The sequence below is a fragment of the Lagenorhynchus albirostris genome, chromosome 10 (assembly GCF_949774975.1).
Source record: "Lagenorhynchus albirostris chromosome 10, mLagAlb1.1, whole genome shotgun sequence".
In the NCBI taxonomy this organism is placed as follows: Eukaryota; Metazoa; Chordata; class Mammalia; order Artiodactyla; family Delphinidae; genus Lagenorhynchus; species Lagenorhynchus albirostris.
The window spans coordinates 79,053,936-79,066,964 of NC_083104.1; the positions used below are offsets into that span (position 1 = coordinate 79,053,936).

Sequence of the window (13,029 nt, forward strand, 5' to 3'; positions counted from 1 at the left end):
CTTTGAAACCAGACAAACTCAGGCTCTAGCCTTTGCACCCTGTGGAGTTGAGTCTGTGGACAACGAAATCCCTTCGCCTCTCTGAACTTTACCTCCCTCCGCTGAAAATGGGGACAATCTGGTGGAGAGTATGTAAAAGGCCTGGGTTGCTGGAGAGGTCCCACAAACGTCCCTTAAATATTGAAGGAACTTCTTCAACGGTTAAAAAATCTTTCGCCATCTGGAATCCCTGGTACACCCAGGCCCACTCCTTGCGAATGCATGTCACTCCAGGTCCGTCCGGCAGGAGGCACCAGACCCGAGTCCCGGGATCAGGGCCAGGACCAAAAGCCGGGTCGCCGAAGCGAGTGGCCGGGTCCGGAGCGAGTGACCAGGTGTGGCCGCCGCCTGGGATGCTACAGTCAGGCGCTGCAAGTGGTAGAACCGACTAACCTCCACGGCGCCCGGCGGGCGTGGGCGGGACAGGGCTGAGCTGCAGTGGAAGGAGTGCCGCGCATGCGCGCGCGAGAGGCGGGGGCGGTGCCTCCCGGAATCAGCGGCCCCACCCAGTACTGGGAGGTAACGCGCAGAGTAGAAGGCGCAGGCGGCGGGGTCAGCTTCTCTTCTCCAGGTACGAAGTTTTCCCGCACCTAGCTCCCGACTTTGCTCTTTTCAGCCGCGGAGACAGCTCGGGGCTGCAGGTGAGCTGTACATCTCGCAATCGAGACTTTCCTGCCCGTAATTTTCTGCATCGGTGCAGAAATAGGCAGTTAAAGACGCAGAGAACCTTGGGAGGATTTTGCAGGGGGTGGAGTCTGTTCTCCCGGGGAAATCGCTTCTCTTCTCCTCCTGGGAATTGCCGGAGTTTCTTCCTTCCGCGGTCCTGAATCTCCCACCTGTTCTCCTTCCTACCTTCCTAGAGCTAAGGAGAGATGGGGAAGAGGGTGGGGCTCTTGGACCATCTAGAAATGCTTGGCAGGGTTTTAAACCTTCCCAGCACCATCCAGACTTCACTCGAAAATGTGTCTTTCGAGCCTCAAGGAGTTCAAAGGTAGGTAATTATTGATACTCAGCATGTGAAAATGCTTTTTATATAATAGCTTACGGGAAATCTCTTAGTGGTTTCCCCAAATTTTGGAGGGCTAAGGGCAAGGCAGGGCCCCTTCATCTGGTTTTGTGCGTTGTGCAGTAAATCATTTTGCTGCATTGCACCCAAGATGCTTTCTGGCCTTTCCAAGGGCTGGGCATAGCGTTTGCGATGGGAACGCGTGATGCTTCGTACCCACGCCCATCCCGCCCTTGTTAACGCAGCCTCTGGCTTTCCTGTGTGATTCTGAGCAGGACATACGGTCCTGCCACGGAAAAGGAGCACCAGAGCTGATTGCCTTTTGTTTGAATTTTCGCTGTAAGCACGAAACTTCTTACAAGGATTGAGAATAGATTTATTTTGCCTCCTTAGAACAACACTCAGTTCACTAAGGCGATGAAGGGCTTTTTCCTGGCACTAGAGCTATACCGAGGGTAGGTCAGTTACGTAATGTCTTAAGGCAGAAGTTATTCCTTTGGTTCACTTACTCATTCACTCAGCAGGCATTTACTAAGCACCTGCCTAAGTGCTCGGTAGTGGGCTTGGTGCTGTGAGGAAGACAAGATGAATTGAACCTGAGCTTAGTCCTCAAGGAGCTTGACTGGCCCAGAGGAGAGAGAAGCTCAAGGGAAGTAAGTCTACACCAGGTAGAAGGGATGGGTCCCCAAGAGAGGGTCAGAGGAAGAACTGGGGGACTCGGAGGAGGGAGAAGAACCAGGCTTCCACCCCAGGTGATTAACTTAAGAAGAGAATTAGGTCCCTCAATTACTACCTGATGAGGAGTGATCTCTCTCATAAGCGTCACATCTCTGTGGAAGGGTGCTTCCTGACTGTGTGTTGGGCATCTCAGACTGATTATGTTTAAGTTGGGCTCCATCATTCCAGGGCACCCCCCTCCTGCCCCCACCACACACCTGCTGCTGTTCCATTGTTCCCTGTCTCAGGGAACAGCATCAAGGCTCCCCTCTTCTTAGTGGTCCAAGCCAGAGGCTTATCCCCCCTGCTCCCTCCCCACACCTGGGCTTGTTGAGTCAACCTCCTGACCTCTCACATCTGTCCACCTCGCTCCACCCTCATTTCTCCAGGCCAGGCCACCATCATCCCTTGCTTGGCTTACTGCCTCCCAGCCTGTCTTCACCAGACTCCCTTTACAGGGCTTCCAGGGGTGATCTGGCCCTTGCTCACCAGCCCCCTGCACTTTCACACCCCTTGCACTTGTCTCCATTTTGAAACCATGCCATGCTTTCTCATGCCACCAGGCCTTTGCACATGTCTCCCTTCTGCCTAGGACATGTGCTTCCTTGCCACCCTCCTCCCTTGGTTTACTCCTGCCCTCCCCGTGACCTCAGCTGGGTCCCTGCTTCCTGGAGGAATTTTCCTTTAGGGTCCAAGCCTCAGTAGGTGCAGCTCCTGGTTGCGTTGCCTGTGCCTATCCTCCTGAGGGCTCCCTCACGCAGCTGCCGCCTCCATGGTGCTGCACTGGAAGTCCTGGCATACCAGGACCGTGTCCATCAGTGGGGCTTTCCATCCCTTCCTGCTGCCTGCACACAGAAGACGCCCAAGAAAAAGTCGTTGATGGAATTTGGTATAAGTGCAGGTTGTACTATTATGGTTTGAGTCTATGAATGCCAGCATCATGAATCCACCCTACCTCAGTTGATTTCTCACTGTGCTGAAATAGTATTGCCCTTGTTTATGTCAAGCTTAAAAATGTATATAAGTGTGAAAGAGAGGAATCATTATATGAGCAGTTGGTATTTGTTGGGTGTTCATTGTGTGCCAGGCATGGTTCTGAGTGCCTTATAGCATTAACTCATTTCATCGCCACAACAGCTCTGTGTGGTAGATATTTTTATTATCCCTATTTTACAGATGGAGAAACTGAGGTACAGAGATCAAGGAACTTGCCTAATATCACATGCTACTGAAGTCCAAGCATGCATTGTGGAATGTGATGAGCTCTTTGAGAAAGACAGGAAGTAGGACTGGACGTGAGGCTCTCATAGGGCTGAAGATGGTAGGTCACCAGGTGGAAGACGGTGCAGCGTGGGCTAAGCTCCGAGGCCAAGCAGAATTACTTAATCCAGAATTCAAAACTCTGAGGAACCTCAGGCTCACTTTCACATTCATTCTTTCAGCAGCTAACTCAGTTTTCAGAGGTACTGCTGGTTAGGAATGAGACTTCTCTGAGTCTGAAATCTTGGTTTTGCTGTGTAACCTCGGGGCTGCTGCTTGCCTTCTCTGTGCTTCAGCCACCTCATCTGGAAAATGGGGATAATAATGGGGATAGTACTTACCTCGTAGGGTTGTGGTGATAATTAAATGGGTTGTTACATATAAGGCCTTAGGGTGGTGCCTGGCACATGGTGATTGCTCAGAAACATCATCCTCATTATTTGTTTATCCCTCATTCAGTCAACAAATGGTTTTTGAACACAGGTCCTTCCTTCCTATATGTTCAATCCCACTGGACAACTTCTTGGGCATCGACAACTATCCTGTTTTAATTCTTTGTCCCACAGACGTTGAGGATTTTCCATCATTGCCTCCTTTTCAGTGCCATCACCTCCTCCTGTGCCTTGGGCTCCCTCCCCAGACCTTTCCTCACAGTTAAGTGCTAGCTTACTCTCTGAGATCAACTCAAGACCCCTTTTCCATTCTTCTGGGTCAGTTTGTTACCAGTTGCTACAGAGAATTAAAGACCAGGTTAACCTGAATGGCAGCAGTGAGAAAATTGTGAAAATACAAAGAATTCTCATATACCATTCCTCGTAGATGCAAAGAACTACTTTCTCCAGGGAGGAAATAGAGATGTAAAAAACTTAAGATGTGCAATCACCACCAGGAATCTTAGAATTTAAAAATCTGCAAGAACCTTAGAGCTTATCTTGTCTATTTCCCTCACTTTGGGGGAGTTGTTCTTAGGGATGGGGGGTGGTCCAGGGCCCAGCAGCCGCTAGTGACCAGAACCCATGTCTCCAGCCTGTAGCTAGCACACTTTCTCCTACATCTTAGAGAATCCCAGGCAGGATTTCAGTGGAGCTTCTTAGAACTTCCAGCCCCTGGATGTTTCAGCTGCTGCTGTGATACCTGCAGAATGTCATGGTTACTCAGTTAACTTCATGCCAGGGCTGCATTGTACCCTTTAATGGTTTACCATGGACCAAGCGTGGGCATCTCTGCCACCACAGGAGAGCTGTCTCATAACCAAGCTAGTGCAAAGCACATGTTGAAAGGGAATCTTTGGGGACTCCCTGGCGGTCCAGTGGTTTAGACTCCATCAGCGCTCCCAGTGCAGGGGGCATGGGTTTGATCCCTGGTCAGGGAACTAAGGTCTTGCGTGCCACATGGCTCAGCCAAAAAAAAAAAACAAAAACAGAAAGGAAATCTTTGTTTCAGTCAACAAGCAAACGTCCACATTACCCCTTTCCTGTTTTTCGATGTGAGGAGGAGGGGGGACAAATATCTGTACAAATACGAAAGAAAGAATTATAAGGTGGAGTTGCTGAGATCAGGGAATTTAGAGGAAGAAGAGCAGATGCTGCAGACCAGGTGGACGGTGCAGGTAGGAGTGGTTAAGGAGCTTGTGGGGCGGCTGACAAGGGGAGCAGGTTCAGAGGGAGATGGGGTGTAGAGGGCGGCTGGGGATGAAGGTGGGGGAGCGGGGGAACATTCCAGGCACGGGAGTGCAAAGCGGAGATGGCAGCATCACGGCCCTGTGACGAGACCCGGCTAACCAGAGCAGAAGTCATCATGGGGAAGTGGAAGGGAGTACACAGCTGAGGGAACAGCAAGTCTTGAAGATAAGGAAGGAGAATCAGCCTCAGGTGTCGCCCTGAGCGTTCTTGAGAGTGATGAGGGTGGCAGCACTGAGTGCTGGGAGAAGTGAAGATCTAGCTGCCCTTTTCTTAGTATGTTAGAGAAATTCGTTTCTGTAACTCTGTGGAATGCATATCATTTTTATACACATTTGCTCCCCCAGAGTCTTATCTTGTAAAATATGTCTCTTCCACCTTGCTTTAGACTTGAACCTTGCCAATGGACCTGATTGGTTTTGGTTATGCAGCCCTGGTGACATTCGGAAGCATTTTGGGATATAAGCGGAGAGGTGAGCCCAAACCAGATTTTTCATCAAAGAGAGGTTGGTCATTGTGCTAGGATCATCTGAGGGTCTGTAAGCAGGACAAGAAGCTAATAAGCGACCTGGTGGGAGGTTGGTGGTTGTGCTAGGATTGTCTGAGGGTCTGTAAATAGGACGAGAAGCTAAGAAGCACGTGGTGGATGGGATTCTCGGAAGGATGGGGGTTCCATGGGGCTGGGTGGACAGAGCCTGTCATTCCAGAGCCTGGGCATCTGGGTCTCCCTTTACCTGTTAATATCTATTGCGTAATTAATTGACTTACCCTCTTCAGGGCTACTCACTCATTGTCAAATGAGGTTTTTGGTTTGTTTATATACTCATAGTGTCAAAAAACTGAATTATGTTGATACTGTGTGTTGCAAAGGAAAATTACTTAGATATGATATCTGAAGTGGTTTCTTCATCTCTGTGCAAAGATGGAAAAAAAAACCCAGTTGATAAATTGAAGGATTTTCATGGAGAAAAATGAAAGATCAAGTTTTCTATTTTGCTTTGTTTTAAGGTAAAAGCATTTGCAGTCATGGTGTCTCATATTTGCTTCTTATATTTTTAAGAAATTCATTAAATGAAGTTATATTTCGAAGAGTGTTATATTGGTGACCTTGGGGGACTTGAGTTTCAGGTCTATATGGTTATCAGGGTTACTTCCTTCATTAGCAGTTTTTCAAAGGGTAGGAAAAGGGGGGAGAGAGAGAGAGTGTGAGTGTGTGTGTGTGTGTGTGTGTGCGCGTGCGTGCGTGCGTGCGTGTGCGTGCGTGTGTTGGGGCAGCTGGAGGGTGTGGGAGGAGAGGATTACTTCCGTTATCAGGCATCCTCCTTCACTTGTTGCCTGTAGAATTAGACTACAACCTAGTGCATGTGGCTTCTTGTTCTGGATGGATTGTGTGTTTTGGTGTGGGAGGTGCTGCGATCTGAATTTAAGGGTGGTTCTTAACCCTGCTGCAATCTGACTTTCCTGTAGCTGTTTAAAAAACAGAGATACCTTACAACTGAATCACTTTGCTGTACACCGGAAACTAACACAACCCTGTAAATCAACTATACTTCAATAAAAAATAAAAATAAAAAATAAATTTAAATCTAAAAAAATACCAAAAACAAAAAACCCCAGAGATGCCTTGACCCTAGGGATTCCAATCCGATAAGATTCTAAATAGATTGAGTGCCCGGAAGTGGGGACTGTGTGTGTTGGTGACAGTGGCACTGGCACGTGCACCCTGCAGTGCTCGTGTCTATTACAGTGCCCCAGGCAGCGCTGAGCAGGGCGGGCGCTGGGTGGGGGAGGGGGTGGATTGGTGGCTGGCTGGCTGCGTCAGTGACCAGGTTCTTCCTGTTACTCTGTGGTCACAGTCCATCCCTGAGTCCTGATGTGTTGAGGCTGGAAGGTTTGTTAATTATTCAGGACAGAACCATCGCTTGGTTTGAATAGGCCCCCCTCTCTATCTCCATGAGTTGAAAATATCATTTCATCTTATTTTTATCATCACAACCTCAGTAAAAAAATGGAGGCAAGGAGAACAGGGGGAATAAAAGAGGGGCGTAAACAAGTCAGGTAATTGTCCAAGACCACGCAGTCACTGTCAGAAGCAATACTACAGGCAGGCTTTATCACCATACCTACCCCTCCCATTGCTATGTACCTGGGGTTCCTCTGCCTCACATTTGGGGTTCACCATGAAACAGTCATGTCTTAGAAACTGTCCATGGATAGCCGATACCTAACTTGGCTTTGACCAGTTACAGTGCCCAGGAAGAAATGCATTTTTCCACATGTGGAGCGATGAAGGTATACCTTTCATTTGGGGATTCTCTCTCTGAGCCCGTACTTTTTCTCACCAGGTGGTGTTCTGTCTTTGATTGCTGGTCTTTCCGTTGGATTTTTGGCTGGCTGTGGAGCTTACCGTGTCTCCAATGACAAGCGAGACGTAAAATTGTCCCTGTGTGAGTAAGGCGTTTTTCCCAGTTACGGAGAATCAAAGCTTGGGGATAATTTTTTGATACCTAGCCTCGGTGTACTAGAAGATACTGGTGACATGGCAGGTGGGCGTATGCATGTGCAGAGACAGAACACTGTTCTTGTTCCTTTCTACACAGACCTGATCAAAAGTAATGATGTTGCTGCCAGGCCTTCCAACTCAGAAGAATATTTCTATAAAACGTGTTACTAGAAAAATAAAATAAAATTAGAAAAAGCAAGGAATTATGTCTGGATTTTCTGCTAATGCTCCTAAATGCATATTAGCATAGTTTGTGTTACTGTGAAAATATCTAAAAAGAGACAGCCTTGCATTATTTTATTTAATTCACAAACAGCTTTTAGGTCCCACTTTGCCTTAAGATTTAGAAAAGCAAGGCTGACTCTTCTAGCTTCTTCCCTTGTTGAGCTTATAGTAGGAGAATGTCCACAGGGAAAATGGAAAAAACCTGTGCGTGTTTAAAGTCCCAGGATGCTTGGCTTTCTTCTGTCTGGGTTGAAAGACAAATACAGGGAAGGTTTGGAAAACTACACCAAGGAAATGGTCTCTGTTTAACCTGATGATTATTCAAAGTGCCCTGGTGGGTGTGGAAGAAAATACAAAGGAAGACAAATTGTACCAGTTCTTTGTTTGAGGGAGAGGAAGAGATTAAGTGGGATTTTTTCCCCTTATTTTAAATAGGAGCAAGGGATATTTTTAATAATGACATTATGTCAGAAGATAAAAATATATCAGCAAAAAATATATATATATACACACACACACATATATATGTATGTATATGTATAGGGCTTTTTATGCATATGCACTTAAATAGTTAATGTATGTTTATTGTCAGTCATGGTTTTTATATCAGCAAGTGATTTTTCCTTGAAAGTTCTTAAATTGTGACATCAGTGCCCTAATCTCTTCCATAAAACTGCTTCTCTCATCATGCTGGTTTAGCTTCTAAAGGCTGGTATAATGCTTCTGAATTTAATATTATTAGGCTGTTTTTATGTACTCTTCAGGCATCACATTTCCAAAATGGAATGCTATAAAATAAAAACAGTCAGCCTTTTCTTAGGATTATTTTATTAATCAGGTCTTACTTTAAAGATTTACTTTAGAAACTGATTCTTTTCCTTCCGTTCAGCTAACTAAACATATTTTGGCTGTCTCTTGTGGGTCCAGGTATACTGCCTAGTGTTCCTAAGGAAACTTGAATAAGACACAGTCCTGACCTTCCCAGGAGTGTTCTATAAATAGAAATTAAGTTAGAAAAAGACTTTTTCTTTTGAAGATATTTCAGGAATGGATTTTAACGTGCTTGTTTCCTCAGAAACTATTTTGATAAGCTATTTTGTAAAGTGTTTTAATAGAGCACTTTATCTTTTCAAGAAAATAGCAACTCAGTACCAATACATAATAGTTGTTATATTAGAAAGCTGAAATGAAATCCATTTTTTCCCCAAGCAAGCACTGATAACATGTTTGAGACGCTGATTCACGCACCGGTTTGGTTTTTAGTTACAGCTTTCTTCCTGGCCACCATAATGGGGGTGAGGTTTAAGAGATCCAAGAAAATCATGCCAGCTGGGCTGGTTGCAGGTTTAAGGTAAGAAAAACTTATTTTGATCTATTCTTTCCTCTGCCGTCATTTTGAAGTGCTGAATTTTTGGCAAAAGTCAGTTGTTTTAACTTAAAAGGTCAAAGTAATTTGTATTACAATCAGCATGATTATAAAACCTTAAAATATCATCCATTCAATCGTTGACATTTATGTGCGAGTGAACATTTTTATCAAATACACTTAGCGTTGCTGTGCTATCTGATCACATGTACACAGTTACCTTTTTCAGAATAAAGAATTAAATTCAGACTCATTTTTTCTCAGGATTTACCTGTCTGAGACAGTAAAGGTATTCATTTAAATCTGATAATCTCTGTTAGAGAGTTGGACAAAGTGAAAGTCTGTCGCAGTTACTTTGAAATTTTAAGGGAGAAAACTTAATATTTTTTAAAAAGATAAATAGGGAGCTTCAAGTTTCTCTTAATCTCAGTAATTCTGTCCATGAGATTAAGCACATTACCAAGTAAAAATTTATACTTAACATTTTAAATTCTTTGGAAGCTGCCTTTATATGTTGACAGCTATTGACATGTTCATTTTCTTTGATGTACATTTTCACTTTTTGGAATTTATTCCAAAGAAATAATGAGATGTATACAAAGACTGATGTTTATTGCAAGTTTATTTCTAGTGGAATAGAAAAATTAGAAACAGCTTGAAAATTCACCAGTAAGGAAATGGTTCAATAGGTGTTTTGTCCACTTAATGGAATATTGAGCAAGCATTACCTGTCATGTTTTCAAAAACTGTTTAGTGTCATTAGAAAATATTGACATAATAGGAAATGAAAACAGAATAAACAAGCAAATATAGCGTGATCTCAATTTTTTAAAAGTCTCGGTATATAAAAACAAGATAGGAAGTAATATTTCAAATTGTTAGTAATCTCTAGGTGGTAATGCAATGGGTAATTTTCTCCTTTCTATTTTTCAATAGAATTTTCTAGTGTGGCTGGATATAATGTTTATGATTTGGGAATGAAAGTGTGATTATAAAGGACTGCTTTCTAATGATAGCCCTGTTCTAATAATGATACTTGGTGGTGGAAGGAGTCAGAAGTAGGGTTTATAGGTCAAGAAGACAAGACCCTAAACGTGGAAAGAAGCTGAGATTGTCATTATGACATCCCTAGATCACCCCTTGATTAGTTTTTCAAGTTGCTTGCCTTTACTAGGTTTTGAAAGTTTTGTGTTTCTTTCCAAACCTTTCTCTCGCAAAGGTTCATCCCAGATTTTCAGAACAGTGAGTTCTGATTTTTCTCCTTCATTCAGTGAACATTTTTAATTCAGTCACATCTGGAAGTTCAAGTACAGGGATCCAGGGATGGTGAGATCACCCCTGCCCCAGGGAGTAGAAGCAGGGCAGAACGCTGGGAGCCAGGGTTTAGTACCACATGGGTTAGGTGAACGCACAACCCTTCCGTCTCACACCTCCTGAGTCACCCTCCCCTTGCCTGTCTTTTGTTTTAATCTAGCCTCATGATGATCCTGAGACTTGTCTTACTGCTGCTCTGAGAATCCGCAGGAACTGAAAACTAAATTTGAGTCATTCTGCTGTAATGGGCAGAGCCCACTCTTTGTATTGAAAAGATAAATTCCAATATGGAATGTTCACCGTGGTCTTATTTTATGGTAGGAACTGCAAAAGAAACACTGTCACCTCTAATATGGACACTGGTTTGAGGGATTTTTTTTTTTTTAAACAAATGGTTTAACTGTTTTCTAATCGTCAGGTACTGGTTTCATTAAAGGTATTTAATAAATCGTGATACACTGTTTGATTTGCTGTGTCATGTGGTTTTGTGTGTTTTTGGGTTTGGGGTTTTTTTTTTGACAGTTCCAAATATTCATGTCTGAAATAAGCTTAAATTAAACTACAACCTACAGATGATGGAATGCCCTAAGTGGGCTTCACAGAATGCTAATGTATCTATTTGTCATTTGTGTTATATTTTAAATTTTTTTTTTCCATTTTAATTGTATTGCTACCAGTGTTTTTTCTTTCTTTAAAATACTTCATCCTCAGCACACTCTGTACCAACAGAATGTATTCAGTATTCAAATAAAAGAACTTCTGTTTTAAACCTGTTTCTCTCATTTTAGTCTCCTCTCTGTATACTCAAATCATCTTTAACATGTAAGTGTTCAATTATTATTATTATTTTTTTTTTTTGCGTTACGCAGGCCTCTCACTGCCGCGGCCTCTCCCGCTGCAGAGCACAGGCTCCGGACGCGCAGGCTCAGCGGCCATGGCTCACGGGCCCAGCGGCTCCGCAGCACGTGGGATCTTCCCGGACCGGGGCACGAACCCATGTCCCCTGCATTGGCAGGTGGACTCTCAACCACTGTGCCACCAGGGAAGCCCTAAATAACTGATATATTTTTAAAATAGAGAAAGAGGATGAGAGTGATGAAGCCAGGAAGATAGAAGAATAAGATTCTGACCAGCTTTCCTCCTGTGACAGGTGGCAAGATTTTAGGTTTTCAGATTTTTCTCTGTTTATCTACTTGCAGATCATCCTCCTTCCAGGACAAGCCTTGACTGGTGAAATGGGGTGAGATTAGGGGATGCTGAGGTTTTTCACTTTCCAAATTACAGTCATCTCTGTATTTTAATGCTGGCATCTGTAGCCCAAAGACGTCAATCAAGAGGATTTTCAATGACTCATGGGGATTTAAAGCAAAAGTGCAGAGTTAGAAAAGTGGGTCTTTTCACATTTTCCTTTTCTTCTGAAAATGAAAATGTTTTTTAGAAACATAACCCATGCTCATTTTGAAGAAGGTTAAATAGTATAGAAATTAGAAGCCCATCCCCACCTCCCCAAGATAGCCTTGAGAGGTTGATGGGGCATGATGGGGGAGACCTGGTGGAGTGATAGGCTCTGGACAGCTTGAGGTACCTGGGGAGGGGGGTCCCTGAAACCAAGGAGGGCTGTGGGGAGGGTAGGGGGTGGCTTTGGGAGGACGAGGAGTGTCTTCATGGTATGAATGGGAGCTGATTTATTTTGTAGCCTGTTACCTGGCTCATTTTCTAAGCCAGTGCTTCCACACATTAAGAGCTCAGCAAAATAAATGAAGAAAAAAGGATCGATTGAGAATATCACCATTTGGAAACCAGAATGAAAAAAAGTGATCTAGGCCAATGGTTTTTCAACCCTACATGATACCTGTTAGAACCATGTGAGGGGTTTAAAGCACATTCAGGTACACGAGTGTGCAAGCGCACACACACACACACACACACACACACACACACACACACACACACTCTCTCTGCCTGGGCCTAACCCCAGAGATTCTGATATAATTGATCTCAAAGAGGACTCTTGATTCTACTGTGTAGCCAGTGTTGAGAACCATTCATCACGATGATGATGATGTCAATAGCTGCTAAAACTACGAATAGGGATCTCTGTAGTGGAAATATCGGGGTTGACTGCCCTAAATATTTAACATCACTAAATGTGGGACAATCAGACATGATGGTCCTCCTGGTGTGAAGCAATAGAAAGCATGCAGCAGTACCTATGAAGAATTCTTGCCAAAATAATTGACCTGGAATTCATTCAAACCTCTAGATATCAACTTACAGGAAACACAGGAAACAGAGAAGCACCTCAGGAATGTAATCAGCAAAATCAGCAATATTTATAATGTGGAACTCAACAGGCTTGCTCTTCATAGAGTGGTCCCCAGACCAGCAACATACAGATCACCTGGGAGGTTGTAGCAACTCAAGCGCTACCCCAGAATCTGTATTTTAAGACCCCTGGGAATTTGTATGTACATTCAAGTTTAGAAGCACTGTTCTCCAGCTCAAGTGATTAATACATTTCAAATGACTCTCTACTTTTATATTTCTATAAGAAAATGTGTAAATTGCATGAAAATCAAAGAGGCAGGGGGAGCCTATAGGTTAAAGAGATTTAAGAGAATGAATTCATTCTTCAAATGAATGCAATGTGTAGACCTTTTTTAGCTTCTCGTTCTAACATAGCAGTTATTCTTTTTAAATGTGATACAATCAGGAGTATTTGAACCATGACTGAACATTTATATAAGGGAATTACTGTTAATTTTTTAAGTATAATAATATTATAGAATGTTTTCCCCAAAGGATCTTTATCTTTTAGAGACTCATGTCAAAGTATTTATGGATGAACTAATATGATACTGGGATTTACTTCAAATTAACCCAGCTGTGAGGGGGAGTGGGTAGAAATACAGAGGCAACA

At 43.7% G+C, this 13,029-nt stretch overlaps 1 protein-coding gene across 10 annotated transcripts; it reads left to right on the plus strand.

Moving 5' to 3' along the window:
- Window positions 1–547: 547 nt before the first annotated feature.
- Window positions 548–10,878, plus strand: TMEM14A (transmembrane protein 14A). 10 transcript variants are annotated; one of them, XM_060163097.1, is made up of 6 exons: window positions 548–610; window positions 2,939–3,083; window positions 5,090–5,174; window positions 7,047–7,148; window positions 8,693–8,780; window positions 10,270–10,878. In XM_060163097.1, exons 3-6 carry the CDS (start codon window positions 5,105–5,107, stop codon window positions 10,307–10,309), a joined length of 300 nt encoding a protein of 99 aa, XP_060019080.1. In that variant the 5' UTR covers window positions 548–610; window positions 2,939–3,083; window positions 5,090–5,104; the 3' UTR covers window positions 10,310–10,878. The 10 variants fall into 10 exon arrangements, with proteins under 10 accessions (XP_060019080.1, XP_060019074.1, XP_060019075.1 ...); XM_060163092.1 differs by having other exon boundaries at window positions 554–680; XM_060163098.1 differs by lacking the exon at window positions 2,939–3,083 and adding an exon at window positions 3,589–3,675 and having other exon boundaries at window positions 569–680.
- Window positions 10,879–13,029: the final 2,151 nt, after the last annotated feature.

What these genes read in the sequence shown, in the direction of transcription:
- TMEM14A (XM_060163097.1), top strand. Translation starts at nt 5,105, where the DNA reads ATGGACCTGATTGGTTTTGGTTATGCAGCCCTGGTGACATTCGGAAGC. An exon ending in TTTGGGATATAAGCGGAGAG is followed by an intron (nt 5,175 to 7,046) that starts GTGAGCCCAAAC and finishes TTTTCTCACCAG; the next exon opens with GTGGTGTTCTGTCTTTGATT. An exon ending in GGGCTGGTTGCAGGTTTAAG is followed by an intron (nt 8,781 to 10,269) that starts GTAAGAAAAACT and finishes GTTTTAATCTAG; the next exon opens with CCTCATGATGATCCTGAGAC.